Source organism: Chionomys nivalis, chromosome 11 (assembly GCF_950005125.1).
Source record: "Chionomys nivalis chromosome 11, mChiNiv1.1, whole genome shotgun sequence".
In the NCBI taxonomy this organism is placed as follows: Eukaryota; Metazoa; Chordata; class Mammalia; order Rodentia; family Cricetidae; genus Chionomys; species Chionomys nivalis.
The window spans coordinates 33,263,071-33,289,500 of record NC_080096.1 but is presented as its reverse complement, the minus strand read 5'-3'; the positions used below and the strand labels follow the sequence as shown (position 1 = coordinate 33,289,500).

The 26,430-nt window shown below is 47.9% G+C and overlaps 1 protein-coding gene across 1 annotated transcript; it reads right to left on the bottom strand.

Moving 5' to 3' along the window:
* Positions 1 to 75: 75 nt before the first annotated feature.
* Positions 76 to 26,430, bottom strand: Kif2c (kinesin family member 2C). The gene is made up of 21 exons (XM_057783808.1): positions 26,286 to 26,430; positions 25,334 to 25,428; positions 22,032 to 22,133; positions 21,810 to 21,858; positions 17,693 to 17,818; positions 15,775 to 15,897; positions 14,945 to 15,045; positions 14,292 to 14,387; positions 12,274 to 12,328; positions 12,025 to 12,187; positions 7,721 to 7,811; positions 7,443 to 7,506; positions 7,280 to 7,371; positions 6,434 to 6,576; positions 5,469 to 5,673; positions 5,273 to 5,383; positions 3,444 to 3,511; positions 3,067 to 3,172; positions 2,866 to 2,970; positions 745 to 868; positions 76 to 624 (listed from the first exon to the last, which is right to left on the bottom strand). Exons 1-21 carry the CDS (start codon positions 26,344 to 26,346, stop codon positions 542 to 544), a joined length of 2,163 nt encoding a protein of 720 aa, XP_057639791.1. The 5' UTR covers positions 26,347 to 26,430; the 3' UTR covers positions 76 to 541.

Below are 26,430 nucleotides of genomic sequence, written 5' to 3'. Positions count from 1 at the left end.
CTTTGGTCCTAAAGGCTCCAGAGACTGCAGTCTCTGACAATCAGAGTCTAACATTTTTATTATTATTAAGTACAACATAAAAATACACAAAACAGGAAATAGAGATTTTCTTAGATTAAAAAACCAAAACAAAGAGGTCTCAAAACATTTTTTTCTGGAAGCATAAAACATGAGAGTGCTCAGGTCAGAGGCAGCGGAAGCTGGACAAGGACAGATTTCTCTCCCGAAGCCTGGGTCTCGCAGGGTCTCCATCAGCAGCTGCTCAGGAGGCCAGGACGCTGCACCAGGGAAACCAGCCCAACAGCTCTCCCACCCGACAGGGAGGAAGACAGGAAGAACAGTCATGAAAAGCTCCTTCCTCCTGCTCCAAACTGAGGAGAAGAAGAGCATCCCTCCTCTAGCTTTCCTGGGCCTAAGGCCCCTTACCCGGTGTTTACCACAACCCATCCAACTTAGTTCCTAACCAAAGTTAGAGGGTCCCCAGGTTTGCTGGGAGGGGAAGAGGCTGCTGTGATAGCAAACAGATCTTTATTTGTGGTCATCACTGGTGCCATTTCTTGCTGTTTATTTGTTTGCTAGCCTGCTCTTCCAGCTGCATGGCCAGGCGCAGGGACTTGATGACTTCTGGAAGGAAGGAGAGGGGCACAGAGTTACTCTCTTGGAAGCACTTTCCCCACTGCCATCGCCTGTACTGCTGGGAGCCACAGGCCAGCACTGCTGCACCTGTACGGCGGCAACACCCACCTCGCAGGGCTGAGAAGTGCTTGGTCTGCTGCGCCAGGGCAGATTCTGCTTTGTTCACAAAGGTCTCCAGGTCATAGTCTGGCTCATCGGTCATCTCTGAGAGCTCAAGCCAGCTTGGTCCTTGCTGCAACAACAGGAGAACCTAGTCAGCTCAAACTCACCGAACACTCCACAGCAAATCATCCTCAGGGCTCAGCCATCTGCAATACAGTCGCATCTGCAGGAGGCCGTACTCTTAGCTAGGAAGGGCTCAGCCTGAGCGCAGCGGGGTGGTGTATGCCCATAATCTCTGCACTCAGAGGTAGGAGATCAAGAGTTCAGGAGGTAGGGTTAGAGAGACAGCCCCAGTTCAGTTACCAGGACCCACGTGTAGGAGAGAACTGAGTCCTACAAGTTGACCTTAGAACTCCACACATGCACCCATACCTACCCCCAAACAATAAACATATGTTAAGGAAAAAAGAAGAAAAGATTCAGGAGCTCAAGGACAGCCTGGGTTTCAAGAGACCCTGGTTCAAAACAGAAGAAATCCTTAGCCTGAGTTTAGTCAGATTCTTCCTATCCCAAAGCTGTCCCTATGTCAAATAAATGACATCACTGATCCTGTCATTTTTCTCTCTGTAGACCTGGCTGTCCTGGATCTAGCTCTGTAGACCAGGCTGGCCTGGAACTCACAGAGATCCACCTGTCTCTGCTTCCCTAGTGCTGGGACTAAAGGCTGCACCACCACTGCCTGGCTGATCCTGTTCTAAAGAGTCAGGAACTGGAATGACAACTACTCCCTCCCTCCCCTCCTTTTTAACAGGGCTTCACATAGACCAGCCTGACCTGGAACTCTCTGTGTGTCTAAGAGCGGCCTATGGACTCCTGAGCAGTAGCAGGAGGTACCCAGCTGACGAGCCTCACAAGTAGTCCAGGAAAACAACCACTGAGCCCACTGGCCCTATGTTTGAGAATAGGCGCTTACTTTGTAACCCAGGCTAGCCTCTAACTCAATACTGGGATCACAGATTCAAGCTGCCACACCTGACTCTTTGGCCCCCTCCTTTTCTTCCTTTCCTGACATGAGCTGGGCAGTGGCACACACTTAAAATCCCAGTACTTGGGAAGCTAGCAAAAGAGAATTGAGAGCTCAGGGTTATGTATTTATTATTTTGTCTCAAAAACAAAACCAGGAGCTAAAGAGATGGCTTGGTGGTTAAGAGAACTTGTTCTTCTAGAGGTCAGTTTCTGGGATACACATGGCAGCTCATAACCAGTTTTAGAGACTCTAAAACCTTCTGACCTCCTTGGGTATTCGGCATGCAAATGACACACATATGCAGGCAAAAACACTCAACCACATTAAAAACAAAACCAAACGCCAAACCTGTGCTCTGCCCACATTGCCACTTTACTGAAGTCCCTTCGAAGGCTGCACTGCATCCTAATAAAATCTGAGTCTTTGGTACGAGCCAGATGGAAGACCCTTTAGCACCAGGGCCCACTGACTGTGTCTTTACCTATCTCCCTCTGTGCACAGCCAACTCTGATGTGCCCTGAAACGGCCATGCCACAGTGCCCCAGACACAGCAGCTAGGGAGGACATGTCTGCACACTAGTCTTCACAGCAGTCTCCTAAGTGGCACAAGTTCGTTCTTTCTGCTTCCAGTCTGTCACTGAAGGAGATGCTCCCCACCCTCTCCATAGCAGGCGCACAGCTGAAGTAGCACCTCTCACTTCCTCGGGCCCAGCTGACGCTGGCTCTGCACGGCAGCTGCAGAAGCCACCACTTAACCCTCAAAGGCAACACTACGCCATGCCCAGTTCAGAGACAAGGAAACTGAGGCTCAGTGAGACTACATGCCTTTCAACAGGGAATGCGCTCACACCTACAAGAGTGAGGTGTTGTAGGTCCATGAACAGTCACTTAATAAATATGTTGTCCCCTGCATCCCTAGTCAGCAGCACAGGACACAGGAGTGTTCCAGGCGAGCAGAGCCAGGTGTTCAGGGCTGCATTGTCCCAACTCAAAGACAAAACAGGAGCAAAGCCCAGATGATGTTCCCAGAACAGAGTTGAGCTCTGTGGGCTGTGCAAGAGTGGCCTGCCAATCCCTCCCTGGCTGGGACCAGTTTGTACCTGTATGATCTCCCTGAGCTCCTCCATGGCCCTCTCTTCCAGCTCCCTGATCTGAGTCATGGCTTCATTAAAGCTGGACATCTGGGAAGACAATTCCTCCTCTTCCTTGAAGAACGGAAGGCAGAAAGGGGAGAAAACAGTGTGAAGGCTGTGGCCCAGAGCTCATTTCGAAGGCACGCTTCACCCCGCCTCCCACCTTACATTGGCTGCCGCCGAGGTCCCGTTAGAGCTGGCCTCCATCTCTTCCGTTTCCATCTGAACCGGCTGCTCTCCACTGGGCCCACTGTGGGGGCTCAGTTCCTTGACTCTGAGGAAATAAGAGGGTTTTGAATTCGCCAGCAATCCCTGGACACTCACTACAGAAAAGCACCACGACTCAGATAACAAGGGTACGTAAGTAGCACCTAGTCTTCAGCTCAGGAGAGGAAGCATAAACCTGAGGCTGACATGGAAAGACCTTCACTGTTTTACTGACTGAAGGGGAGGAAATTCAGTGTCGCTGGAGTGCTCCGACCACTTCCCTTCCCCCTCATCACCACCATTCCCTTCTCCATCCCACTTGGACGCAGGCCTCATACCTGTCTGCATATCTCAGCGTGTTTAAAGTGTATTCACAAGAGCTTATGCCTGGTGAGATCATGGCGATCTGAGGAAGAGGGAACAAGTGGTCAGAGGTGGGGACCACAAAGTGAGCACACTAGAAAATCTGCTCCTTAGAGGCTACCAGGGTGGCTGCCAGAAGGTGAGACTGACAAGGGACAGCAGGACTCCTAAGCGCATGCGCTCTGCTAGGCAACCGTTCCTACGTGGGCATGGAAGCCACTTTAGCTGCTAAAACTGACAACCTAAATATACACAGGAGGAGAATAGACTCCTACAAATCGTTCTCTGACCTCCACATGACTACCATGACATATGTCCATGTGTACACATTTACATAATAAACAAACTCAAAAAATAAAAAAACAGCTGGGTGCAATAGCATATGCCTTTAATACCAGTATTAGGGAGGTAGAAGCAGGCAGATTTCTGTGAGTTTGAAGCTAGCCTGGTCTATGTAGTGAGTTTCGGGCTAGCTGGAGCTACATAGTAAGACACTGTCTAGGAAAAAAAAGAAAAGAAAAAGAAAAGGACTGGAGAGCTGGCTCAGTGGTTAAGTACACTTGTTCTTGCAGAGGACCTAAGTTCAATTTCCAGCACACACATGGCTGCTCACAATCATGGCTAACTGCAATCCCACCTTCTTCTGGACCTGAGGCACCAGACACACCTGTGGCACACATACATATGCAAGAAACTATCCATACACATAAATTTAAAAACTAAAAGAGTTGCTGGGTGTGATGGTGCCATGCCTTTATCTCAGCACTTGGGAGGCAGAGGCAGGTGAATCTCTGAGTTTGAGGCCAGCCTGGTCTACAGAGTGAATTCTAGGACATCCAGGATTACATAGAAAGACCCTATTGAAAGAAAGAAAGAAAGAAAGAAAGAAAGAAAGAAAGAAAGAAAGAAAGAAAGAAGGAAGAAAGAGAAAAAAGAATCCCCCCCCCCCCCAAATTGGATGTGGTACTGATACCTATAATCCTCGTACTCAGGATCATTGTGAAATTGAGGCTAGCCTAGGCTATTTAGCAAAACCACGTATCTTAAAACCAAACAGAACTAAAGGTTCCCTGCATGGGTCTTCATGTTGCCTGGGCTGGTTTTGAATGACTCTCCAGCTTTAGGCTGCACAGTGACAGTGACTACAGGTGGGCCAGTAAGCCTGACCAGGTTCCCTGCTCCTTTATCCTGTCTATCAGAGACTCATCTTGAAGCTTGGTGGTCCCTGCTGAGATCACTCAGTCCATGAGGTGATGCCTCAGAGAGAAGGGTTTAGAGACTGGGGTAAAATACTTGGCAAGAGAAGGTAAGAACTCTGGGTTCAATCCTCTGCACTGTCAGAGGGGGACGAGGGAGCAGCAGCACTAACCAATACCAATAGAGCTTAGACAGAGAAACCTATCCTTCAGGGCAAGGCCTTGCTCCTAGGGCAGAGGGAGGGTGATAGTGCGGACCTCACTTAGCAGCACTTGGAGATAAGGCAGGGAAGGCAGACATCGTGGAACCTGAGGAAAGCTGTGGGAAAGGGGAGGACTTACTTCTCCTGCATCTACTAAGGTTCACTTCCTGAATTCCAGAGCCCTTTTTACCAGACAAAGGAGCAATGACTGCCCTCAGCACCTACAGAATGGATTCTTTCCTCCTTGTCTATAGGAAAGGTGGAGGCTGCAGGCCGTGGAAGTCTAGTCAGGAGCCTGAGAACACGGGCAGAGAGAGGTACTAAGCTCCCTGCCCAGAATCAGGTCGATGTCTCCCTGGGAAGCAGCTCTGGATCTACTTCCCCACCCGTAGTCATTTGACTCACCATGCAGGTCCGCGAGTTCTCCCCAATGAAGGAGTCCCTCAGCACCTGTGTCAGCTTGCTCTCACGGAACGGGGTGTGAGCCTTGTTCTGTCCCAGTGCCCTGATGCACTCCTGTGGGGCAGCACAAACAACTGAAGCCTCTTTCCACTGCTCATGCTCTCTCCATTCCAGGCCACCACCAGCAAATGCCTGCTACCTTCAGAGCTAGGAGAGACTTGTTAATCTCTGCACCCTCCATGCGAGTCTGACGGTCAGCGCTGGAAGTGTCGGCTCCTCGTTCATTCCCTGCCAGATCCACCAAAGAGAATTTGCCATGTAGTCTCCCTTTGGCTCGAAGAAGAATCTGGAAGCAGGCATGGGAGCGGGAGGAGTTGGAGTTGGCAAATGTCTGTCCAGAAGTCCTGTTAAAAGGAGGGGAAAGGCAAAGAAAGGTTATAAACTTCAGAGACCACTACCCCCAGGGAACCCCAGTGTTTAACCATCCCAGGGCAGAGCAGTAAAATCTACAGTAAAGCAGAGACACGGATCAGGATCCAAAGAAGTCCTGTGTCTTCCTGTCTTTAACCTCTAGTTTGCCGGCCAAGACAGCAGCTCTTGACCTAATATTTTTCAGGCAGCCAAATCAATACTGGAGTCTTCATGCTCGGGCATTTCCCAGACCCGGCGCTCATGAAGGTAAGGAGGAGCTGAGTCTGCTACAAGGAAAGGGTCTCGTCATGAACCACTTGACCAAACGCGAGGGCCCTTACTGCAGATGGAGCAGACAGGAAGCTCTTACCCAGCATTTGAGGTAAAACTAAGCCCTGCAACTACCCAGCAGCACTCTGCCCCAGCCAGCGCTCCCCTACATGTGCACAGGGGCACCATGGTCTCGTTACTTCCAGCCTAGAACAGATTCAGGACTGCTAACTTCTTCCACAAGACGAAACTAGGATCCCAGATGCCAGGCAAGCCTACCTTTGTTAGATTTAAGTTGCTCTTTGTTCCTGGGATGATCTGCCTCCCTTAAGGTAGTGAGTGGCCCTCACATACCCTGCTGGGGTGAGAACTACATGGAAAAAGAAATGGCTTCCTTCTGCTCTCATGTCTGTGTGTGGATCTGAGGCCTCATTACCTGAACTAGGTATTACAATGGTTCCCTTCCCTCGCCACAACTCTGACCTGCAGGCGCTGCCCATGTTGATCATCTTGATGACATCATCAGCACAGTTGACCAGGTATTCCTGCAGTCCCACCACCTGCACCTGCTGCTTGCTGTCTTCCAGGACACGTAACTTGGCCTTTTTGTTGAGCAGATCAAACACCTGTGCCAGGCAGAGGGCATAAGCATAGGGCCATAGGTGCTGGGTATCCTGGCTGACTCTTTCCTACAGAGCCTGCCCCAGCCTGAACAGGGCCAGGAAAGGCAGAGCATGTGCCGACAGGTAACAAACCCCTCTTCCCTGGTTCACATCAATGTCACTTAACTAGCTGTGCCACCCTGAGCAAATTACTCTAGACTGTTCCCAGCCTGTAAAGTCAAGACAAAAAGATTAGAATAGCAGCCGGGTGGTAGTAGCACACACCTTTAATCCCAGCACTGGGGAGGCAGAGGCAGGTGGACTGAGTTCAACGCCAGTCTGGTCTACAAAGTGAGTTCCAGGACAGCCAGGGCTACATAGAGAAACCTCTCTTGAGGGAAAAAAAAGACTAGCCAGTGCTTAGCACATAATATCCCATTAATGACATTAGCTATTTTTATTATTGAGGTCTTGCTCTACAAAAGTGCAGAGAATAGAAGATGAGAGGGAGAGGATGGAGGGGGTGGACTTGAGAATACACAGAGGGGGAAGCTGGGGTCACGGGTGAACAGCTCACACACAGGGCGGACCTTCCACCTCGCTTGGCTGCTACCTCGAATTCAGAGAAAAGGTCCATATGCCAGGCAGAGTAGGCCCAAGGCTACAGTTAACAAGATGTCTGCCTTCAAACCACTTTTAGCCGTCTTTGAGGTTTCAGTCAGTTTACCTTCCCATTGTAGATCTCGAAGAATGTCACATAAACTTCCAGACCCAAGTTCCGGTAGCGAGGCTGACTCTTCAGAAGGAAGACATCCCGGGCTGGGAGGAAGAGCCTGTGTGAGTAAACAGCTTTCCACGCCCAGTCCCTATGTGGAGAACAGTTTACTCACAAGCCATTGCGTAGATCCCTTTGGTTGCATTCTGAGATTTACCAGACAAGTCTCCACCCATTGTCTGCAGAAGAAAACAGCAGCACATGACCACAGCACAGCACAACACAGCTGGCTCTACCACCACCATGGGTCATGCCAGAGCCAGGAGATAGGACCTGTTAGAACTCCTCTCTTCACCCGGCAGGGCAAGTGGCTAGTCACGGACATCTGGACCACTCCTCAAAAACCGACTGCTCTACTACACAAGGCTTTCTCTGCCGGACTCAAATACTCACGTGAGTCTTCCCACTGCCGGTCTGCCCATAGGCAAAGCAGGTTGCTTTTCCCCCTTCAAAAACCGTCTGTACCAGTGGCCTTGCTGTGAACCTAGAGAAAGGATGGAGCAGAGAGAAGGGCATTTGTGTAGCTATTCCTTAATATCTAAGAGGGATTGATGGAAGCACCCACTGATACTCAGCACAAAGCTGATGTTTAAATCACTGACTTTTTTTGTGGTGGGGCAGAACCCAGGGTCTAGCACATGAGAGGCCAGCACTTTACTATTGCGTCGACCCTCAGTCAAGTCCTTCATACAAAATGGCATAATGCCTGCATGTTACTTGCATATAATTTTATATATTCTAGATTATTTGTATCCTAATAAAATGTAAACACAAAAGGTGGTGGCGGCACAGAGGCAGTTGGATCGCTGTAAGTTTAAAGCCAGCCTGGTCTACAGAATGAGTTCCAGAGCAACAGCCAGTGCTACCCAGAGAAAAAATATAAACATAATATAGTTCTCACACTGTACTGTTTAGGAAAAAGTAAGCCCGAATATATTGGGTATAGATATTTTTATACTTTTTTTTTTTTTTTTTGGTTTTTCGAGACAGGGTTTCTCTGTGGCTTTGGAGCCTGTCCTGGAACTAGCTCTTGTAGACCAGGTTGGTCTCGAACTCACAGAGATTCACCTGCCTCTGCCTCCCGAGTGCTGGGATTAAAGGCGTGCACCACCACCACCCGGCCAGCCCCCAGCTTTTTTTTTTGTTGTTGTTGTTTGTTTTTCGAGACAGGGTTTCTCTGTGTAACAGCTGTGGCTCTCCTGGAAATAGCGCTTGTAGACCAGGCTGACCTCGAACTCGGAGATCCACCTGCCTCTGCCTCCAGAGTGCTGGGATTAAAGGCATGCGCCACCACCGCCCGGCCTATTTTTACTTTTAAATTACATTTTTGTGTGCGTGTGGCTGGGGTGGGGGCATGGTATGGCAATCATGTAGAGGTTAGAGAACATCTATAGGAATCAGTTTTCCCCTTGCACCATACCTGTGCTGAGATCCAATTCAAGTCATCAAATTTGGTGAGACATCTCACCAGGCCTGATGTAGGAGGTCCTTCTGTTTATGTATTGCTTTCATTGGTTAATCAATAAAGAAACTGCTTGGCCTGATAGGGCAGAACTTAGGTAGGCGGAGAAGACAGAACTGAATGCTGGGAGGAAGAAAGCAGAATCAGAGAACCACCATGGAGCTGCCAGAATCAGACATGCTGAATCTTTCCCGGTAAGCCATGACCTCGTGGTGATACACAGATTAATAGAAATGGGTTAAATTAAGATGTAAGAATTAGCCAATAAGAGGCTAGAACTAATGGGCCAGGCAGTGTTTAAATGAATACAGTTTCTGTGTGGTTATTTTGGGTGTAAGATAGCTGGGCGGCTGGAACAACAAGCAGCCTGCTCCTCCTGTTACACAGGGCCCCCACCTTTGGAAATATTGTTTCTCTGTGGTTGAGTTCACAGAACATGAAGGGAACTATATTCTGTTCCAAAAATGTGCTCCCTAGAACATGGTCCTACTACAAGAGCTTCAAATCTTTAATTCCTTAAGTATGGCATCTGTCTCAGACCTCAGTGGTCCACCCTGATCCATCCCATTTACCAATCTGAATCCCTAGCTAAATGAAAGGGGTGCAGGCAGTGTTCAACAAGCTGATGCCCCCGACTTTAAGGCAAAGTCACTCCTCTGATCCCCCAGATACAACCACAGGGTCTATTACAAAGGGCAGAGGAAATACAGACCTAAAATATTGCATTTGTGAACTACATAGGGTCTTTGTCATAGTTAGGGTCTCAAAATACAGCCTAGACTGGCCTTAAACCCAGAGACCCTCCTGGCTCAGTCTCACGTGCTGGCATTATAGGCATAAGCAACCAAGATGAAATTTTTTTTTTTTTTTTTTTTTTTTTTTTTGGTTTTTCGAGACAGGGTTTCTCTGTGGCTTTGGAGCCTGTCCTGGAACTAGCTCTGTAGACCAGGCTGGTCTCGAACTCACAGAGATCCGCCTGCCTCTGCCTCCCGAGTGCTGGGATTAAAGGCGTGCGCCACCATCGCCCGGCCCAAGATGAAATTCTATGAAGCACCGTCTGGTCTTAAATTTAAGACCATTCTGCCTCAGCTTCCCCTGGGCCAGAAGGATAGGAATGGACCACCAAACCTCTAACAAGAAAATGACAAACCCAAATCCTTTAAGGCTGGACAGATGGCTGAGCTGATAAAAGTGCTTTCTGCACTCATGGTGGAGGGAGAAAACTGACTTCTCAGAGTTGTTCTGACTTCCACATACACACCACGGCACAACCACGCACGTGTGTGCACAAGAAAAAACACATACCACTGCCACCACCAGTGGGGGTGCACACCTTTAATCCCAGCACTTGGGAGGCAGGTGAAAGTGGATCTCTATGAGTTCTAGACCAGCCTGGTCTACAGAGCAAGTTCCAGTGCTACTTAGAGAAACCCTGTCTTGAAAACATGCATAACAAAAAATAAATAAATAAATGCTGAGTGGGATACTGGACAGAGAAGATCTGACATCACCTGAGTCTGCTAAACTCACTTAGGTCATGACATAGCTGTGTAAGCCACTGGAAGGTGTAATCTCAGCCCTTGGAAGGCTGAGGCAGGACTGTCATGTCATCTGAGTAACACAAACACATCTAAGCTAGCCTGGGCTACAGAATAAGATTCTGCCCGAACAACTAGAAGAACCCCTGGTAGCTACTGTAGGGGAAAGACAATTGGAGCAGGGAACCGACCAATCACTGAACACCCAGACTCTGAACCCAGAGTCCGAGAAAGAAACACAACCTGTATTTGGGACCTGGGCCAGGGAGAGAAACATCTTTATCGCTGAACTCAGAACTAAAGACACGTGCCCTGGCTCTGAAACTAGTGTTAAAGAAACACACTTTGTCCCTAGAATTAGAGCCAGTGAAAGAAATATGCCCTGGTCCTAAGATTAGAGTCAAAAAGCTAAAAAGAACCAGTGAAAGAAACACAGTTTGGCCATGAAGTCAGAGCCAGCTCTGCCCCTGACCAGATAAACTGACCAATCCCTAAGCAGGGAAAAAATAACCAATCCCTTTCTCCCTGGGAAGACTCCGCTCCCTGAGAAGCCCTATATAAGCCTCTCCACCGGTTCAGTTAAGAGCTGTCACTAAGTGGCAGAGGCAGCCACTCTCCTGGACTCTTCCTTCCCCCAAAAATCTCTTTCTCAGAAGAGTCTTGGTGAAGATTCATTAGCTGGTGCAGAGAAGAACCTGGCTATGACGTCCCCTGAGATGCCTGCTAGGGGACCTCAGCAAGGCCATTCGCTGGAGCAGGAGGAGACTGCTAGATTTCTGCAAGGGTCTTCCCTTTAGCAGAAGAAACATTTTGGGCCAGAGAAGCAACAGAGAGCTCTGCTAGAATGCTCCAGTAAGAGAACAGAGCAGAGCTCAGCTGTAGCGGCTCTGCAGGAGAAGAGCAGGATCTCTATATCCTGTGGGGAGACCATCCCCCACTGCACCCCAGCTTTAGGTATCCTAGCTCCCCAATAGTCAGGACCCTTTCCTCCAGGGCTGAGCTGTCCCCTGCAGCTCTGGCCTCCTAGGTGTCCTATTGCAGCTCTAAGTATATCCTGGCTTCCCGACAGTCAGGATATTCCAGTACCACTACTGTATCACAGTGGGCAATAGTTCACTCACGAGTCAGCAAGACTGGGCTGCTACAGCATTCTGGTGACATGGCCAGAGCCCCTGGGTCAGAGAGCTGGTCCAATAATGCTGTGGGACAATGGCCTCTACCCTGTCACTTGGATTTTAAATAAACGCTGGTTGACCAGTAGCCAGTCAGGAAGTATAGGCTGGGTGACCAGGAAGGAAGTAGAGGCAGGGCAACAAGAATTCTGGGAAGAGGGAAGTTTCAGTCTGCAGTCATCACCCAGACAGAAAGAAAGCCAGAAACAGAGCAAGCAAGATGTGACTGCCTTCCCGAAAAAGGTACCAAGCCACATGGCTAACACAGACAAGATTTATGAGCTAATGTAAGAGTTAATAAGAAGCCTGAGATACTAGGCCAATCAGTTTATAATTAATGTAGACCTCTGTGTGATTCCTTTGGGATTTAGCGACTGCGGGAACCGGGCAGGACAGAAACCTTAGTCAACACAATAAAACACAACAGGCCAGGGAGGAGAGGAGGAGCTCAGTGTCTGATGTCACAAAGAGAAAGCGATGGGGGAGAAAGTGGACATGAGGAAGAAAAGACACTAATGGACTAACCTGTAAACAACTTCATTAGAAGCTGTTTCATCAAAGGCATAGTCGAAGCAGAACGCCTGGTTCTCCAGATACTTTGTCAAGTCCACTTTTAATTTTGGTTCATGCACAAAGAGGAAACACTTGCTGGGAACAGAAATCACATCGATTTCTTTCTTGGCCAGTTCTGCAGAAGGAGAATATTTCAGAGGCTGCTCCTAAACATGGGCTCTTCCTTTCAGTCAGTCCGATGCCTCTAACTAAACAGCTCACCTTGTTTATTCAGCGGGCGCTTCCTAACACAGACACAGATCCTGTGCTCTTCGATCTGCAGGAGGATGAGGAGACAAGGAAGGTCAGACAGTACCAAAAACCACCCTCAACCCCTCTCTGGGCCCTAGCAAGAGAGAATGAGATCTGATGCTCGGACCTCAGTCTCCCTGTTAACCACTCTAGGGAACGAGAAAGCTGCTCTAAATTCCTGGTTCTGACTCCGCTGCCTTCACAGTCTACTGGTTCTTAGCAGTCTGGTCAGCCTGCAGCAGGGAGTCTCATGTGAGCCTTGACTAACAAAACAAACAAAACAACTAGCTGGCTGGATGGCTCAGTGGGTAAAGGTGCTTCTGTCAAGCCTGATGATCTGAGATCCATCCCTAGAATCAACATGATAGGAGAGACCCAACTCCAGTAAGCTGTCCTCTGGCCTCTGCATGTGTGCCATGGCATGCATGCACGCACAGAATGGTTTTTGTTTTATTTATTTGTTTGTTTGTTTGTTTGTTTTGGTTTTTCAAGACAGGGTTTCTCTGTGGTTTTGGAGCCTGTCCTGGAACTAGCTCTTGTAGACCAGGCTGGTCTCGAACTCACAGAGATCCGCCTGCCTCTGCCTCCCGAGTGCTGGGATTAAAGGCGTGCGCCACCACCGCCCGGCTTGGTTTTTGTTTTTAAAAAGGCCAAGTTTCACAGCATATACCTGTAACCCCAGCACACATTGAGACTGTCTCAAGGGTGGAAGGGAAAAAAAGAAAAAAAGAAAAGACAAGCCAGTGAGCTGTCTTAGCAGGTACAGGTAGATTTCCCTACACCAACCTGATGGCTGGTGTTCAATCCCTAGGCCCCACATGGTAGAGAGAACTGACTCCTGGAAGCTATCCTCCAACTCCCATATAGGAATGTGCTCAAGTACCCTCCTCATGGTATAAACAAACAGAATTTAAAAGAAAAACGTTTAAGTGGAGGTAGCGGCATGTACTTGTAATCCTGGTACTTGGGAGGCAGAGGCAGGCAGTTTAAGACCAACTTAGTCTACACAGCAAGTTCCAGGTCAGTCTGGTCTACATAGTGAGTGAGACCCTTTTTATTTATTTTTTTTTTTTAATTTTTTTAATTTATTTTATTTATTTATTATGTATACAATATTCTGTCTGTGTGTATGCCTGCAGGCCAGAAGAGGGCACCAGACCTCTTTACAGATGGTTGTGAGCCACCATGTGGTTGCCGGGAATTGAACTCAGGACCTTTGGAAGAGCAGGCAATGCTCTTAACCACTGAGCCATCTCTCCAGCCCCGTGAGACCCTTTTTAAAAGTGCAGGGCTATTGCGACTGCATGTTTGTCTGTGCAACACATAGGAGCCAAAGGGAAGGAATTACAGCTGGCTGTGAGCCGCCATGTGTGTGCTGGAAACTAAACCCAGGTAATTTGGAAGAACAAGTACTCTTAACCACTAAGCCATCTTCCAACCCTGAGACACCGTCTTAAAAAACAAAGCAGAAACATGAGCCGGGCGGTAGTGTCACATGCATTTAATCCCAGCACTCAGGAAGCAGAGGAAGGCGGATCTCTATGAATTCTAGGCCAGTCTGGTCTACAAGAGCTAGTTCCAGGACAGGCTCCAGGGCTACAGAGAAACCCTGTCCCAAAAAAACAGAACCAAAACAAGTAAGCAAACAAAAAAAATTAAAACACAAAAACGTGTCAGAGGACCCCACAAGGGATATATCTCAATGGGCCTGTGTGCTCAGATATATGGTAGTCCTGGATTCAATCCCCAGAAACACACATACACAGACACACAGATGGGGAGGTGGGAGGAGATGGAACTGCACACACACATGCACAGAAGGAACAGGAGTGGGGAAAAAAGAGAAACATAAAAAAACGTAAAAAAAGAGAAAACTCTCCAGACAGCACTCAAGAGTGAGTGAGGATCACACATGCCTTTTCCTCGTCCTTCAGTGTCCTCCCTGTCCTGCTCAGGTAGGGAGGTGGAAGACTTTCTGGTATACTCACGGGATCAGTCACAGTGAGTGGGTGACATTCCATAGTAACCCGGAATTCTTTAATCATCCGGGCAAATTCCCAGTTTGGAATGCTGCTGTCATATTCCTGTTGGAGGTAAGAACAAAGGCAGACTGTTAACATGCGAGCTGCTCTTAAACCCAAGACACCAGGCAGCAACAGCTTCACAGCTGATGAGGGCCTCAACCCTGGCTCTACTCGGAGAAGCCAGGCATGAGGTCCTGGGGTGCAGGATTAGCAGGGGAGCCTGGGCATGCACCAGAGACAAGAGTTGCTTTCCATGTCTTAGGAGGCAAAGCAGCAGAATGGGTTTCCTCAGAGCAATTACCCAACTAAGAAGACTGCACCTACACTGCGTCTGCCCTGTAACACAGGTTACAGGGGATGGAGGGAAAGCAAGTAGGTGTGCCCAGCAACAGCGCTGGACCTTGTGAGCACATGATGGACTTCCCCACTGGCCAATCAATGTTAAGTATGGCTCATCTGAACATCTTCAGATAATTTTTGAATTATGCATTTATTTTCTGAGTTCTGATAAGAAGCAAGTAACCCTCAAGGTTACGAGAATAGGAGCCTTAGGAATGCGAGGGCCAGCTACATGTTGACTGCTTATCTGTCAGGGTGCCCACATCTCCAAGAGTCACCTGAGCTCGCTTTATTCTTATTTCCGAGTTCTGGGCCCTCTTCTCTTCCCGCTTGTTCTTCATCTTTTCCATTTCCTTCACAATACATGATTTCCTCCGAACTAAGGGAGAAAGGGAGTCACTCTTTACTCACCTGCTCTGGGTTGTAGTACTTGGCTACTCCACTGAGTGCTGGGCCTTCCATAGGAACAGGTCTTCCTTCTGTAGACTCCATTTGTTTTTATTTATTTTGTTTTTGTTGGTTGGGTTTTTTTCTAGATAGAGTTTCTCTTTGTGGCCCTGGCTGTCCCAGAACTCACTCTGTAGGTAGACCAGGCTGGCCTCAAATTCAGAGATCTGCCCTGCTCTGCCTCTCTAGAGCTGGGATCAAAGTTATGTGTCATCATGCCTAGCCTTCTATTTGTTTATAAATTAGTGCTTGTGTGTGTGTTCGTGCCATGCCATGCACTGGAGGTCAGTTCCCCTCTTCTGCCATGTGGAAATGGAGCTCGGGTCATCAGACTTGGTGACAAGCATCTTTTACCTGCTGAGCCACCTCACTAACACCCCTCCCCCCTTTTCCAGCCTTTTGTCTGACTCTTGGATGGACAAGTCCATGAAGTACTAACTGGGCTAATGTGAGGTCACAGCAACAGCCACACCACTCTGGCTTTGACCTATGTTCTATTCTTCTGCAGCAAACTTGTGTGTATTGGGGAAGACTGTCCATAACCATAGGGAAACCTACCTTCAAGGTAAAAAAGGATTTGAACTCAGGTGTCCAGGCAGGTCCGGTGTTAACTGCCTATCCTGTGCTACAACAGAAGAGCACACAGCTCGGCATGTCTAACCTGAATTCCCAGGGTTTGCAGTAGACGTGCTTCGGGTGGGGTGGACTTGCTCTTCGGCCTCCTCGCTGACCATCAACAACGGTAATTCTGTCACTGCAGGGCAGGAGGGCCTAGGGAGGCCAGCTGTAGGAGAACAAGAGTCATTGGGGATGCAGGAAGCACAGAGCAGCTGTCCTAACTTGCATCTGAACAGATCATGGACAACATGGACCTTTCCTCTTGCCTCATTCCAATCCAACCACCCTTTCCAGCCAGGGATCGCACCTGGGGTCAAAAAAAACTTAAATTAGTCAGGTGGTGGCAGTGTGAGCCTTTATCCCAGCACTCGGGAGGCAGAGGCAGGCGGATTTCTGTGAGGTTGAGTCCAGCCTAGTCTACAGACTGATTTCCAAAACAGACTCCAAAGCTACAGAAAAACCCTGTCTCGAAAAACCAACCAAACAAACACCCTTAAAGTAAGTAAAAAAGTATAATTTAAAAATAATTTTAAACTGAATATGGTAGCTCCCACCTGTAATCCTAGCTCTTGGGAGACTAAGAGAGAATGATTTCTACAAGTTCAAGGCCAAGCTAAGGTGCATAGTGAGTTTCAGGCTACTGTAGGGTAGAAGAGACCCTGTTTCAAAGCAACAAACAGAACGGCATGGTAGTGCACAACTTTAATCTCAGCGCTTGGGAGGCAGAGGCAGCGGGATCTCTGAGGTCAATCCAGACTGGTCTATAGAGCAAGTTCCAGAGCTACACAGAGTAACCCTGTCTTGGAAGGAATAGTCTAGGTTGGCTCAAACTCAGCATGGTAGAACTGAGGCTGACCTCGTGGCTAATCATCCTTCCTCATGAGTGCTATGATTGTAGGCAGGTTCCACTACGTCCAGTTTTATGCGGAGCTAGGGATGGAACCCAGGGCTTAGTGCTTGCTAGGCAAGCACTCTACCAACATGGCTACAATGTAACCAAGTAGTAATTTTCTTTTGTTTTGTTTTTGTTTTTATGTTTCGAGACAGGGTTTCTCTGTGGCTTTGGAGCCTGTCCTGGAACTAGCTCTGTAGACCAGGCTGGTCTCGAACTCACAGAGATCCGCCTGCCTCTGCCTCCCGAGCGCTGGGATTAAAGGCGTGTGCTACCATCGCCCGGCGCTTTTTTTTTTTTTTTTTTTTTTTTTTTTGAGACAGGGTTTCTCTGTAGTTTTGAAGCCTGTCGTCCTGGAACTCACTCTGTAGACCAGGCTGGCCTGGAACTCACAGAAATCCACCTGACTCTGCCATCCGAGGGCTGGGATTAAAGGTGTGCACTACCACTACCTGGCCCAAAATAATTTTAAATAAACGTTTTTGAAGTAGATGTGTAGAGTGGATGGAGATTGTTGTGGGACATGGTATCATCATGTTTTATGTGTTCAGTTCATCTAAAGGAAGGTAAATGAACAGATCGTGACCATGTATGAGAGCAATAGAGCGTGATGGACTGTGACTACACATTTCTGTGGGATTTGGTCCGGTTGGTCTTTTCAGTTTGGGTATTTGTTGTTGTACAGATTTCCCTCTGTAGCCTAGGCTGATCTCAAGCTCATGCAATGTCTTCAGTATTAGCACTCTAGCTGTGAGCGACCACAGTCACCTAGTTCCCTGAGACAATATAGTTACTGCTGCTCAAGTAGCCAGTCATCCATGTTCCTTTTCTTTTCCTCAATCTTCACTTCTGTTAATCACCTGGTCTCTGTGGCTTTGGAGATGTCAGAAACGGCTGGCCTAGCCCGAAAAGCCATGCTTGGGTCAAGTCTGTAGAATCAGGCCTCTGAAGACCTTCCTTCCATGACAAAGCCCATCATGAACCAGGATGTGCCTGGGAAAGCACGGCACACATAAGGCATAAGGAGCTGCTTTAGGCCTTATACAGGGAGAACACACAGATTACTCACTGGCAACTGAAAACTGCTTGCGAGAGTTTGTAGTCACAGGCAGCTCCACCTCCATTTCATTTTCCTGAGTGGCAATCCGAACCTCTGGGACAGTGGACATGCGGCGAGTAGAACGGCTTCGAAGACCTAAGACCAGGAGGACCAATCAGTGTTGCACAATGGGGTAAGCTAACGCAGCAGGAGAGTGCACAAGGCAGGCTAGAACCTAGACACCTAGACAAAGAGAGCCCAGGAAAGAGCATGAAGACCAAGCGCCACTATTCCCAAACCTCTTTGTGAGTTCAAGGCCATCCTGGTTTACAGAGCAAGTTCCAGGACAGCCACGGCCATACAGAGAAACCCTGTCTCAAAAAAACAAAACAAAGATTCACGGGGCTGGAGAGATGGCTCAGAGGTTAAGAGCACTGGCTGCTCTTCCAGAGGTCCTGAGTTCAATTCCCAGCAACCACATGGTGGCTCACAACCACTTGTACTGAGATCTGGTGCCCTCCTCTGGCGTGCGGGCACACATGGAGGCAGAATGTTGTATACATAATAAATAAATAAATCTTTAAAAAAAAAAAAAAGATTCACTTTTACTGTATGTATATGTGTATATGTCTGTGTAACCACAAACGTGTGCAGATGCTCCAGGAAGCCAGAGGAGGACATCAGATCCCCTAGAGCTGAGTTATAGGCGGTTGTGAGCTGCCAGGCACAGGAGCTGGGAAATAAACTCTAGTCCTCTGGAAGAAGAGTGAGCACTCTTAACAGCAGTGGTCCCTACCCCCTACTATCTTCCCACACCTGCAAACATAAGGGAGTGCCTGGAGGAGGATGCTGAGTAGAGAATCTGCTCACCATGCGCAGGGCCTAGGTTCCTTCCCTAGACTATCACAATAACAGAAACAAAATAAGGACGGGCCATGGTAGTACATGCATGTAATTCCAGCACTCAGGAGGCTGAGGCAGATTTAAAACAAAGAAAAGGTGCTGGAGTGATGGCTCAGCAGTTAAGAGCACTGGGTGTTCTTCCAGAGGAGCTGGGTTCAATCCTCAGCACCCACAGCTGTCTGTAACTCCAGTGCCAGGTGATCTGACACCTTCACACCCATGCACGCAAAATAAATTTAAATTAAAAATAAAACAAAAACAAAGAAAAAAGCATTACATAGCGAATATCATATGCCCCATGGAAGAAAGTGTTAAGGCTCAAGGACATTAAATAACTTGCCCAATACTCAACTAATAAGGGCTAGAGCACTTCCTAGACACCCAGGCTGTCAGGACAGGCTGGGCTCTGCTCACCGCTCTAGATACTTAGCAGAATAGGACTAACCACGGCCCCAGAGCCCAGAGGATCTAAGAACAGTTAACTGAGACACAGTTAAGTTGTAGCTGTAGGAAAACAGAGAAACAACTAGTCAAGCCTTCAACCCAGCACCAGGGAGGCACACAGACCCCTGAAAGCCCAAGAGCAGCCTGATAGACATAGAATTTTCTAGACCAGCCAGGGCCATAGCGAGACTGTCTCAAAAATAAAATACAAAAAAAAAAAAAAAAAAAAAAGCAAGCAAACTAACAGCAACAACAGCAGAAACAACCAAAGTTGGGCCATGGTGGTGCACACCTTTAATCCCAGCACTCTGGAGGCAGAGGCAGGCAGATCTCTGAGTTCGAGGCCAGCCTGGTCTACAGAGCAAATTCCAGGACAGCCAGGGCTACACAGAGAAAACCATGTCTTAAAAAAAACAAAAAATAAATAAATAAAAATTTTAAATATTTTTTCCAAGCAAGTTAAATAGGAGGCTCATGCCACAGTCCTAACACTTTTGAGAAGGATAAGACGGTATGTCTGCAAACTGGAGGGCAGCCTGGGCTACACAGACCCTGTCTCAATCCCTTCCTTCAAACCCCATAATTTTGTTGGTGAGTGACTGGAAATTCTGTAGTCTTGTCTTCCTCCGCACTTGTGTGTGTATGTGGCGTACAGAAGTGTGTTCAAGACTATGCAGAGGGCACGCACTAGGCTATGCCTAGAGAGCAGAGGGGACCCTGATTTTCTTCCTCTGCTACCTTCCGCCTTCATTCCTGAGACAGAGTGTCTCTCTGGACCTGAAGCTCACCGTTTTCACTTGGACTGGCTGGCAAGCCAGCCCTGGAGGTCTTATCTCTGCCTCACCTGGATGAGGGTGTTACAGACACATGTCATCATGCCTGGTTTTTACATGTGTGATGAGACACCTGAAGTAAAGCCTCCATGCTTGCATGGCAAGCAGTTTACCTACTGAGCCATCTCCCCAACCTCTGTTCCTACTTTTGACTCACATACACACCTAAAGGAGCTCTGGGGCTGGGAGAATAGCTGAGCTGTAGAGCAATTAGACGGCTTCAGTCCAATCCTCAGCAAAGCAACAAAGCCAAATAGAGCCAGGTTTGGTAGCTCTAATCTATAATCCAAGCACTTAGAAAACTAATGAAACAAAATGGCCACGGGTTTGAGGCCAGCCTGAACACTATAGTGAGTCTCCACTGAAACCCTTTCTCAAAAAACAAAACCCGGGCTGGAGAGATGGCTCAGAGGTTAAGAACACTGGTTACTCTTCCAGAGGTCCTGAGTTCAATTCCCAGCGACCACATGGTGGCTCACAACCATCTGTAATTAGACCTGGTGCCCTCTTCTGGCGTGCGGGCATACATGCAGACAGTATACCGCAATAAATCTTAAAAAAACAAAAAACCAGGGCTGGAGAGATGAGCTGGCTCAGCAGTTAAGAGAATGTACAGCATACTGCTCTTCCACAGGACTGGCTGGGTTCTCAGCACCCACATCCGGTGGCTCACAATGGCTTCTAACTCCAAACATAGAAGGATCCGGTGCCTGTGGCCTCCTTGGGCTCCTGCACTCATGTGCAGCACATACTCATAAACACAGAATTTTAAAAAAATTATATGAATCTAAAGCAACGAAAATAAAACAGCACAATAGCTCATCAGGTAACCATGGTGAAGGAGAGAAATGACTCCCATGGTGCGAACATGCACACTAAAATCAAACAAAACCAACCACCAGGAAAGTGTCCATGTCCCTTGATGGCATGCACTTTCCTGCAGGCTATGCACACATTTTTATGGGACCTGTATATCATGTCACACACGTGGAGATCACAGGACAACTTGGTACAGCTTCTCCTTCTACTTTTAAAGATGGAACTCAAGCTGTGAGGTTTGTGTGATGTGCTTTGAGCTGATAAACTATCCCACCAGCCCTTTTACTTTTAAATTTTTATTATTATTATTTTTTTTTTTTTTTTTTGAGACAATGTCCCTTGTGCTCGCTTCGGCAGCACATACACTAAAATTGGAACGACACAGAAGATAATGTCTCTCTATATAGCTCTGGCTGGCCTGAAACTTGCTATGCAGATTAGGTTGATCTCAAACTCAGAGATCCTCCTGCCTCAAGAGCTAGGATTAAAGGTGTACACCACCACCCTCAGCTGCTTTATTTTGGGTGGGAGGATGGTTTTTCTTTTTTTTAAATTTTGTTTTGTTTTCAAGGTTTTCACAGGGTTTCTCTGCGTAATAGCCCTGGCTGTCCTGGAACTCACTTTGTAGACCAGGCTGGCCTCAAATTGACAAAGAAACATCTGCCTCTGCCTCTACCTCCCGAGTGCTGGGAATAAAGGCGTGCGTGCGCCACCATCGTCCAGCAGTGGTTTGTTTATATAGCCCAAGGCAGCTAAAATTTTCAATGCTCCTGCTTTAGCTTTCTGTGAGGATCACAGCCGCATCTTCAGCTTCACTGCTTGTCCGCATAGCCCAAAACTACACCTGTGCTTTCCTCACGGCCGCTTTGTAAGGCTCAGGTTCTGAGGGAAGGAAGCAGGCCGAAAAGGAACTGATTCTCACTCTTCCCCACATCAGACTCCATAGAACAAGTGTTTAGGTCAGAGACCAAATGTCTGAAATGTACAGGTTCTCTCAGAGGTTAGAGGTTAGGTGTAGGTTGGCTTCTTCCTCCCAGAGAAAGATGGCTGAAAAAGGAGAACTCAGGTTATACTGAAGTCACATCTCCATTAGGGCAAGGAGTATACTTTGGCCCTAGGACCCTCACCCACAGCAATCCGCCACTTACCTTCTTTTGGAGCTGGAATTTTGGAGTTGACTGATCTGCGTTTTTGCTTCTGAAAAACAGAACAAATTGCCACAACGTAAGGCTCTTACCAGTCCATGGGGTCCTCTTGTGAGCCTCTGGACTGTGATGAGAGCCCAGGCAGTCCCAGACAGAATCAGCAAAAAGGGAACAAGTGACTTCTCAGGGACAGACAGCAGCTGTGGTCAGATGGCAGGCACTTACCGGGACTGTTACATTTTCCTGTAGTGGCAGATTGTCTTTCGGGTGTAAGGGAAGAATCTGGAAGAGTTCTGGGTTTATTGCAACCACATCATCAATATCAATCTGCAAGGACAAGTGAGTTTCAGTGAAGCAACAGTCCTTGACCTGAATGAATGGCTGTAATCAAGGCAGCCACGATTCGGGCTTTACCAACCTTACGTTCCATTAAGCACTGAGCACTACAAAATAGTTATTCCTTAGTAATGGTTTACCATCTAGATGGAATGAGTTTCCAGATTCCAAGCCAACGGGAGACTGTGAGTGCTGAGGAGGTGGCAAGGAAAGCAGACAGGTAGGCACACAGAAGTCCACAGTAGACCTGTGCCACTTGGCTGTCCTACTGATCTGCTGGACACTGATGTCCTGCTGGTCACAGCCCCCTGAGCACTTCCTGCTGGCTGACACGAAGGAGGAAATGTGTTCTAACCGGCTGGTGATAGTCAAAATGGAGGGCCCCTCGGGATCTTAAAGCAGGAGCAGGTTCCCGAAAGCTGCTACCTAACGCTAAGTCTACCTACATTTTCTACTGGGCCCAGAAACTTCTTCCCGGTCACACCTTCCTGTTGATGCCTTTCCTAGTTCCTGCTCACACCCACAATGAGGTCACAATTCTGGGTTTACATCACCAGAGTCCTGTAACTCTTTAGGAACAGCTTCACCAGCACAACTCAGGTTTGGAGCAGCAAATCCAGCTGTGGGAGGCGGCTCAGAGGGAAAGTAAAGTTTCTTTGCACGTGTGAGGCCCTGTTTCCACTCTTCAGCACCACACATGCATACAGGACACTAAATGGATCTCACCTGCTTTATATTTTGAAACAAACAAAGCTAACACCCTAGGGTGAAAGCTTTACCACCTAAATCCACAACCTGCATCTACTTGTTTATTTTTTACAGTGCTGGAACTGGCACCTAGGCTTAACAGACAAAGCAAGTACTCTATCATTTAGCTACACCTCCAGTTCAGACTGTATTTATTAACAGCCTTACTCAAACGTGTCAGGAACGAGTAAGCCAGGGCATGCAAGAGAGGGTAACTAAAGAGAAACTCAATATTGCACCTTTCTGTGAATTCCAATTCTAATGGGAAAGAAAAGTCATTCGTATCAAGGGGTAGAAATCAAGCCGCATGGGTCAGATGAGGACAGCATCACTGTTCGCAAAAGCTGGCAAGGACTGCACTAACCACTGTCCTGAGGACACTCCTTGTATTGCCACACGTTCCTACCTTGTGCCCAAGCCGCAGACTACACAGAGCATAAACACAAGAGCCCAGACTCAATACAGCCCAAGTCTCTTACATAGAGTCACACCGAGCATCCTAGTACAAAGAAGAAGAGTGTGAAAACAGAAAGGAGGCTTTAGAGATGGAGATGTGGCTCAGTGGAGTAATACAGTAACATGTGAGGCCTTTGATGAAGCTGTCTCCTCCCCACTTGTATAGATCTCACACATACCAGTTCTCTCTCTCTCTCTCTTTCTCTCTCTCCAAAAACAGAGTGTCCTGGCTGTCCTGGAACTTGCTTTGTAGACCAGGCTGTCCCTCAACCTCAGACCCACCTACCTCTGCCTTCTGAGTGCTGGAATTAAAGATGGGTGCTACCGCTGCCCCACTCTCTCTCTTTGATAAAGGGTCTCACTATTTAATACAGGTTGGCCACAGACTCTGTGTGGGCAGGCAGAAGATCTATAATTCCAGCATTCCTAAATCAAGATGGAAGATGAAGACAGGAGACTCACCCAGAGGCTCCCAAGCTAGCAAGCATGGAGGACTACATCAGTGGAAAGAAAAGACCCTATTTCAATAAGGCGGGAGGGGAGAAACAGCTCCCCGCGGTTGTCCTGAAATCCTCACACGGGACACATGTGCACCATGACACTCAGGCGCTTCCTCCCTCCACACACACACACAGACACACACACACACTCTCACACTATTTTTTTGGTCTCACTATGTAGCTCAAACTGTCCCGGAATTCACTGTGCATATCAGGCTGACCTGGAACTCACAGAGATCTCTGCTTCCCAAGTGCTGGGATTAAAGGTGTGCAACACCACTGCAAGGCACAAGTATTCTTTAAAGGAAGAAGACTTACGTGTGTGTGTGTGTGTGTGTATTGTTTTGACAGGCTCTTACTATGTAGACCTGGCTAGCCTAGAACTCACTATGTGAAGCAGGCTAGCCTCAAGCCCATACACATCTACCTGCCCCTGCCTTCTGAGCACTGAGAAAAGGTATGCACCACCACACCAGGCCTTCCTGTGTTACCCTGTGAAATTCCGTTAGAGATAGCATCTTATTCACCCACATTCCCAACCTTCAACGCATGCTCTGTCCCTCTGGAATCAGTTCAGAAGGGCTTTGTGGCTAAATCCTCCCACTGAGGCAGACACTGTCATTGTCACCTTCATTTTATAGGTTAGCAAATGGAATTTCTTTTTTCCTTTTTTCGAGACAGGGTTTCTCTGTGTAGCTTTGGAGCCTCTCCTGGAACTCAGTCTGTAGACCAGGCTGGCCTCGAACTCACAGAGATCCATCTGCCTCTGCCTCCCGAGTGCTGGGATTAAAGGCGAGCGCCACCACCACCCGGCAGCAAATAGAATTTCTAAGAACAGCACCATGACTAGGAATACTTTGTGAATACAAAGCAGAGGCAGAGACAGACTAGAAATCTGGGTTTATAGTCACAGACCAATGACTTCTCACAACACCACGCCTTCTTCTACTTTCCTCAATATTGCATGGTTCCCCCACTAAAGCTAAACACCGTGGTTGCCAGAGATGAAAACTCTCCAGTCTCTTTTCAGTCTTTTGGCTGCTACCAAAGCATCCTGAGTCTGCTCTGTCTGTTCTGCCTATGGCCAGCCAGCTTTACAACTCAGACCTTAGTACGGATACATGCCAGTAGCCTTCACATCCCTTCCAAACCCCACCTGGAGTGCATCTTACACTGTTCACCTGTGTCTTCCGTCACCAGGAGCTTTATGATTTGGCATTTGGAAAACACACCTTCGTTTCCTTTACTGGGTTACTAATGTTGTTACCCAAACTGAAGCAGTAGCGTACACTCATAACCCAGTTTAGGTAAATAAGCAAAACCTTAGGATTCACCGTAATTTGCTCTCCTCGGACACACCAGAAGCTAATTGCTTCAATTTGGAACACCTGACTAAATGAAGGTCCAGCGTGTCCAAAGAGGACAGCACAACTTCAGAAACCGGGCTCTCACAGGTAAACGCCATATAAACATTCTCATAGAACTCACCTCTTTGCCCTTTGTGTTACCCCCTTCTGTCCATTCCACAGAAACACAGGATTTCTCCAAGTTCACTGTGCTTATATTGGCACTGTGAATTAAGCCTGTGTATGAAAAGATCTGAGGTTATCCATCTGCCTGCTTAGAACTTAACTTTTATACTCCACTTAGCTTTTAGGATCCTACAGAGACTTCCAATGTAGAATTTACCCAGGAAAGGAAAATCGGTTTCCACCCCTTTTAAAACTCAATACAAACACTAATAATCCTCGTGGGGATTCACCCTTTGACCATCCCACAGTTAGGTGGATAGGGAACAGGCTTGACACCCTAGCTACATAGGGTAAGTATTCATCTCCGATTCAGACTCTGCAATGGAAAGAAGGTTCATTTGAGCAAGGAAGTCACTAAAGTCCTTAGAGGAGCTGCTCCTGACCGCATCGGTTAATAAGAGCTGACCTCCCGGGTTTCCCTAACTCAGTCGTTGTCTGGCTATCGCACAAATGACACATTATTCGACCAGTAGTCATCGCTTAATAAAAACGTAAGATTGTCTTACCAGTTCCTTAAGAGCAGGGATCTTGCTCGTTAACTTTGAATCCCTGCGCCTAACATACTGCAACCGCACCATACACAGCACCATCTGGAGGCTAGGAAGCCGAGCAGTTTCAGAGAAAGATGCCGCACAAGTACAGACACCGGCTCCTACCTAGGCGCGTGTAACCCAGCCGCACAGCAGAGGTGCTCCGCCCACACCCAGAAAACTGGCAAAGGACCCACAACCAGGGAGGGCAATGTTTCCCTCAGTGTAGGGGACACCGACAGCCAGTGCAGGGACATCGAACCCCTCATTGTGGGATGGGGAAAATAGTGTTCCAAAGCTTGTCGTTTGGGGGCCGGGTAACCATCTTGGCATTCTCACCGCTCTTGCGTCCCCTTGGCCTCAGGACCCTGCCCTCACCATTACTCCGTTGAATCTTGATGGAAAGACCAGGAAACAATCGGGAGTGAAGCGACTCCATGGACTTGAGAACAGCAGCAGGTAAAACAAATGCAAGAAGTCTGGAAACTATCACTCTGCTAATACAGCTCAGTAATAACGCCGC